A 5,710-nucleotide genomic window follows, 5' to 3' on the forward strand; every position below is an offset into this window, starting at 1 on the left:
ATGCAAAACAGAGGGGCAGAGGGGAGGGAGGGAGGGGGAGAGAGAGAGACGGGAGGAGGGGGGAGACGACACAGAAGAAGATGTACGGGGCGCACAGATTTGCGGGGCAAAGACGCCGGGTTGGAGGTTGGGGTTCTCGCGGGGATGTGCCTGCCCCGGCGTCGTGGCCGGCACAAATCCAAGAGACTCGGTGTCGAGCATGAAGTTGTGGGCGCTGAAAGTCCGCACGTCCAGCAGGATGGCCGACTGGCGCTCGGGGTTATGTACGCAAATGAGATTATCCACCAGGGAGATGGACAGCGGAGAGCGTGAGAGCCCGGGAGAACTGGCCCCCGAGGTGTCGGAGATGAGCCCGAGCGAGGGGATGATCTTGATGCCGAGGTCCGGGTCGGGGATAAGGTTCCCGGCGAACGCCGAGCAGGGTGGCAAGTCCCAAAGGCGTTTCCATGCCGAATCCACCGAGCTAAGCAGATGCCCATCCCCAGAGGCGGCATTTGGGATGTCCTCTTCGCCGCCGGGGCCGAACCCGGCAGCTTGGCCGCTACCAGGCAGGTCCAGCGAGGCGAAGGTGCTCGAGGCCCGGGCGCTCAGGGACATGGTAGACAGGTCGCTGTTGATGGCGCGCGCCGGGGCCCAACCTGGGGACATGGGCTCCGGGTGGAGATGGTGTGCCTGGCCGGTCTGGAAGGTATCCAGGCTGCCGGGCTGCGAGAGGGGCCCCTGCTGGACGACAGGGAAGGAGATGATCTGCTTGCATTCGTTGAGGGTCACTCGAAAGACGATGAGGTCACGACGGCGCATGTAGATGAGATAGATGGAGTTGTAGCTGCGTGGGGTGATTGGATGTTGAGGAACGACGGGCGGAGGGGCGAGGGGAGGCGTGTGGTGAGCACACGGGTACACTTTCAGGCGAGGATGCACAAAGCGAGAGCGGGGGCGGAAACATACAGCAGAGCAATCGTCAGCTCATCTGGGAGGACGCTGCGATCGGCCGAGCGCTGGCCCTTTGCCTGGGCGGGGGGAACCTCAAGCGTCAGGGGGGGCAGACTGCCAGTGGTTCAAAGGGACAAGGGGGAGGTGGGGGACGTCCGCGAAGATGGTCGGGGCTCGGGAGGTCAGACATGAAGCGAGCAATGTCGGCAGCAGGGAGGGAGGGGGGGCAAATGAGCTCCACATGTTCCCTGGCCTTTGGATGTCGGATGACGCACGGAGTGATCTTCCCCTGTTGGATGAAGAAAAAGCTGATGACATTCGACAATTCCCCAGAGGCTAGCATCAGGAGATGGGCGTCGTGCTGTAAGTGCGCGTGTGGGCGCGAGGGAGAGGGGGCGGAGGATGAGGGGGGGGGGGGAATGTCGATAGGCCGTCAGAAATAGAGCGTGCAAAATGGGCCAACTAATTGGGGCGGGAGGTGTGCGCCCGCTGGGGACAGGGGGAAGTCAGCACAAAAGGGAGACCATGGCGCACATTGTACTTGAACCAATTGGCCTGCAGGGGGAAGGGTTGCTTCTTGGAGAAAACGGTCAAGTCCTTGCCATTGGCCGAGGGCTGTGGCCATGCAGACGACCGGGAGGAGGCGTGAGGGTGCGTGCACCAGCGGGAAGGACAGTGTCAGAGCCGGGCCCTTGGAGCATGGGACAAAGAGATGGGACAGGGAGGGAAGCAGGGGAAAGGGGCGGGGCCGCACCTCGAGCATGAAGAGCCCCGTATCGGTGACGAGACAGAGAAGCTGCTCCGTGTGCCAAAAGAGGCCGAGCAACTTGGCATTGCGCTGGATGGGGAGGAACATGCGTGGCAGGTCCGGGTGGCTGAGGGACGGATGGCTGTTGGTCGGGGAGACCAGGCATCGCAGGGGTTCGGCACTGGCTCGCCCGTCGGGCGTGCCCTCCTGTGCGCGATGGATCTCCAGCATGTGGCAGGCCAGCGTGCGGCGGATGGAGAAGCGCGAGAGCTCCAGGTCCATAGATCGCACGAGGGCCATCCGCCGGCCGCTCAGCGAGGGGGAGTAGCAAAGGAGGTTGCGGAAGAGTTTGCTATGTGGAGGGGCGCGGCATTTGGGATGGGGATCAGTCGGGCCCGAAAGCAGGATGAGGGAGGGGGGGGGGAAGGGGAGGAGCGGGCATGCGCACTCTTGCTGGAAACGATACTGGGCCCCGGTGTCCAGGCGCACGGTGACCAGGGTGTTCCAGTCGCAGGGAAACTTAATCGGACACAGGGAATCCGACGACGGCAAGGATTTGACCGCGGCCGAGCTGGAGCTTGGCGGCATGAGGGTCGGCGATCCGGGAACCAGGGCCGGGGAATTGCACTGGCTGACGCTCTCCTGCCAGTCGGCCAGATGCTCGATGAAGGAGTCCCGGTGGGAGCGGCACTCGGCAAAGACGGCCACCTGCACCGGAGGCGTGGCCGAAGCCACCGGGCGCTCGGTCATCGAGGAGAACCCATCAATGTTGAGCAGGACCCGGCCCGGACCAATGAAAAACGGGCGCTCCTGGGGCAGGTGCCCCGGGGCGGCCACTTGCGATCCGACGCAGGAGGAGTCCACGTTGCCAGGGGGGTATTGCTCCTGGTATTGTTGCTGCTGCTGCTGCTGCTGCTGCTGCTGGTAGTAGTGGCCGTGATGGTCCGGGGGAGCTGCCTCGCCGTCCACCGGCGACCCGGGTGCCAGTACGGGCGAGTCGGCCGGTGATCCCGTCGTGGAGCATATCTGCACATAGGATTTGTACAGGAGGCGCTGCTCCAGCTGGTCGGGAGTGAGTTTGGTCAGGGGAACGCGGGTCGGGTCGTCCTGTGGCGGCTGGGTCAGCATTGAAGCCAGCACCACGAGCGGCGAACTGAGCGACATGGCGGCCGCAAGGAAAGGGAGGGCCCCGAAAGTGCACGAGCGCCGGAGGGAGGCGGCGGGGGGGGAGGAGAGTGAGTGCACTCTCACGCGCGTGCGCGCGCCGGAGGGCAGGGGGGGGAGGAGGGGGATCGGTGGGCAAGCGGCGCGCCCAGGGTCGAAAGGAAAGGCGAGGCACGAAAAAGGGGACCGGAGATGGGGAGGGGGGGGGGCAGGTGTGGGAGGGGGAGGGTGCAGAATAACTTGAGGCGAGAAGTGGCAAGCAAGCATTTTCACAGAGAAGACATCCGAAAGTACCAAATAATAATACACGCCAACACATTCCCCCCAGGACCATCGTGGCGGCTGGCCGAGTCCCCCCCTGTCTGGGCTCCAAGGCTGCTGGTGTAGGTCGATCTAGTGCCTCTGGGACATGCATGCCCGTTGCGATGGCGATTGTGGCCCCCGGCCCCTGCCCACCGTCCGGTGTTCGTTTTTTTTTTCTTGCCTGAACCGGTTCTCGGCCCCCCCCTCCCCCCTTGTCGCCTCCACTGATCCGGGCCACGTCTGGACACCGGTCGGCCGGCGGGTCGGTAAGTCGCAAGGGCAGCAGGCGGGCAAAAGGGAGGATGGCAACTGGAGCCCCTGCTTGGTCCTTTTTTGGAGTCCCCGGCCCGGGGCCCCTATGTGAGTTGCACTCGGCGCCGGCGGCGGCCGGTGTTGGGCGAGCCGCTCGAAGCACGGCGGTGGGCACGAAGGAAGGCCGGTAAATATGGGCGATGGGCAGGGTCATTTGTTGGTACTGGTGCCGAGAAAATATCGTATGCCATGCACGTGTACCGGATGTATCACACGATCATAAAGGCTAACGCGCGGCATGATAAAGGGAAACGCCATTATTCACTACCTTGGCACATGGGTGAATATCCTCTCTCGCCGGCTGGCTCCCCCCGCCCGCCCGCCCGCCCCAGACGCAGGGAGCATCAGTCCGCTCTGCCCGATTCCGCCGTGTGCCTTTCCTGCATGCCTGCGAAAAGATGCACACACGCCCGTTGCGGCAGCAGTTGACCCGAGGGGTGTGTGTGTGTGTGTGTGTGTGTGTGTGTGCGGGCGGGCATCTGGCTGACACGGGCGCGGATGTGCTCTCGGGTCCATGCAGGCCGCCGGGCCTCCCCGGGCGGCACACCCGGCTGCCAACCGGCGGGTGTGTCTTCCCTTGGTCGCGCGGGAAGGTGGATCCGTATGGGGGCTGCGCGGCCAAGCTCCTTCGATCAGCACTGGCGCCCCTCGACCTGCCCCCCCTCCCCCATCAGCCAGCCGACCAGCCCGCCAGCGAACACCCCTCGCTCTCTTTGCCATCATGGCCCGTGCTTTAGCCGGTGTTCGTGGCGGGGACCCCCGGCACTACACATGTGTGTTCTCGGCCCCCTGCCACCCTTTCCCTTGAGGCGTGTCTCTCCCCTCAGACTATGTGGTTGAGGGCTCCCGTGCAGGAGGGGCGGCCTGTGGTCCGATTGCCATCTGTCCGGGGGGGGGGGGGGGGGGACCAATGCCGATGCCCTAGGCCATCAGGCGGCGTGCCATCGTCCACGGGGCCGGCCAGCCTGGCCAGCAGCGGTGCACGTCGCAACTCATTCTCCCTTTCTCCGCCCCCCTCCCTCCCTCCCCCTCTCCACTTGCCTTCGCCGCGCCCTCCCTCTCTTCACCCTTCCTCTCTCTCTCTCTCTCTCCTCCCATAGGCCCTGGCTGTCACCATGCTTTCCCGTTCCCTGTACGTCATCTCCCCTGTGTCTGTGCTTTTGTCCTGGCTGTTGCCTCTGCGCCCTGCTGCCTCCTGTGTGTGTGTGTGTGTGTGTGTGTGTGTGTGTGTGTGTGGGGTTCACTCTCAGCGCGAGATCTGACCCATCCTCTCGCTCTGCCCCTCCCTCCGGCCCCAGGCTGCCGTCCGTCAGCCCCATGGCCCGTCTGGGCGCCTCGGCGCGAGTCGTCGCCGCCCCTCTGGCCTCGCTGCAGTCGCGCGAGGAGACTCCCGCCCGGGCTGCCGCGGCCCCGGCTGTCGCCAACCGCCCGGCCGTGTCCATGTGGGCCGTGTCGCGCGCTTACTCGCAGCACTCGCTCGAGGGCATGCACTCGGCTGGCATGGCTCGTCGTAACTACTCGACCGCGCCGAGCAGCTCGGCGGCGGCGGTGGCGGCGGCGGCCACCCCTTCCGACGCGCCGGCCTCTGTGAGCGCCGCTGTGTCCGAGGCCGCGGCGGCGGCCCCGCTGGGCTCGGCCAGCCTGCCGGAATCGCTCGCCGCGGCGATCGGCGCCGATGACACTGCCCCTGCGCATGTGTCGGACTTTGCCAACTACGATCTGACCAACAAGGCGGATCTCTACAACTATGGCCTGGATGGCTTTTTCCGGTGCGCCCCGATGGAGGCTTCCTTTCGGCCATCCTGGCCTGTTTGTCTGCCTTTTTTCCCCCCCCCCCCCCCCCCCCCCCCGTCTCCTGCTGACTCGCGTCCGCCATGCCTGCAGTGGCTATTTCTCGGAGTTCCTGAATGTTCTGCACTTCGACGCCGGGCTCCCCTGGTGGGGTGCCATCCTTGGTCTGTCGGTGGGCATTCGTGTTGTGGCCTTCCCCTTCCTGGCGCGCCAGGTGCGCGCCAGTGCTGTCATGCAGAACATGATGCCCCAGATGTCTGTCATCCGCATGGAGATGGAGGCCGCCCAGCGCAAGGGCGACAAGGCCAAGGCCGCGGAGGCCACGCAGAAGATCGCAGCCATGTTCACCGCCAACAAGGTGAACCCCCTGTCCCCGGTGCTGTATGGTCTGCTGCCGACTCCCTTCTTCGTTGGAACCTTCATGGCGCTGAACCAGGTGTGTTTCCCCCCCCCCCCCCC

At 65.2% G+C, this 5,710-nt stretch overlaps 2 protein-coding genes across 2 annotated transcripts in view; one reads left to right on the top strand and one right to left on the bottom strand.

Annotated features, from left to right (window-relative positions):
- Window positions 1-2,845, bottom strand: part of H696_04619 (hypothetical protein) — a gene marked incomplete at its 5' end in the record, with an annotated part of 7,046 nt that extends 4,201 nt beyond the window's left edge. The window contains 6 exons of the mRNA XM_009498503.1: window positions 96-826; window positions 949-1,047; window positions 1,209-1,294; window positions 1,468-1,548; window positions 1,688-2,033; window positions 2,130-2,845. Coding sequence (XP_009496778.1) covers window positions 96-826; window positions 949-1,047; window positions 1,209-1,294; window positions 1,468-1,548; window positions 1,688-2,033; window positions 2,130-2,845 — 2,059 coding nt within the window. The remainder of the gene's footprint in view (window positions 1-95; window positions 827-948; window positions 1,048-1,208; window positions 1,295-1,467; window positions 1,549-1,687; window positions 2,034-2,129) is intronic.
- A 1,932-nt stretch (window positions 2,846-4,777) lies between these two features.
- The window catches only part of H696_04620 (hypothetical protein), a gene marked incomplete at both ends in the record, with an annotated part of 1,523 nt that continues 590 nt past the window's right edge, over window positions 4,778-5,710 (top strand). Inside the window, 2 exons of the mRNA XM_009498504.1 lie at window positions 4,778-5,229; window positions 5,345-5,687. Coding sequence (XP_009496779.1) covers window positions 4,778-5,229; window positions 5,345-5,687 — 795 coding nt within the window. The remainder of the gene's footprint in view (window positions 5,230-5,344; window positions 5,688-5,710) is intronic.

This window comes from Fonticula alba (assembly GCF_000388065.1).
Source record: "Fonticula alba strain ATCC 38817 unplaced genomic scaffold supercont2.7, whole genome shotgun sequence".
Classification (NCBI taxonomy): Eukaryota; order Rotosphaerida; family Fonticulaceae; genus Fonticula; species Fonticula alba.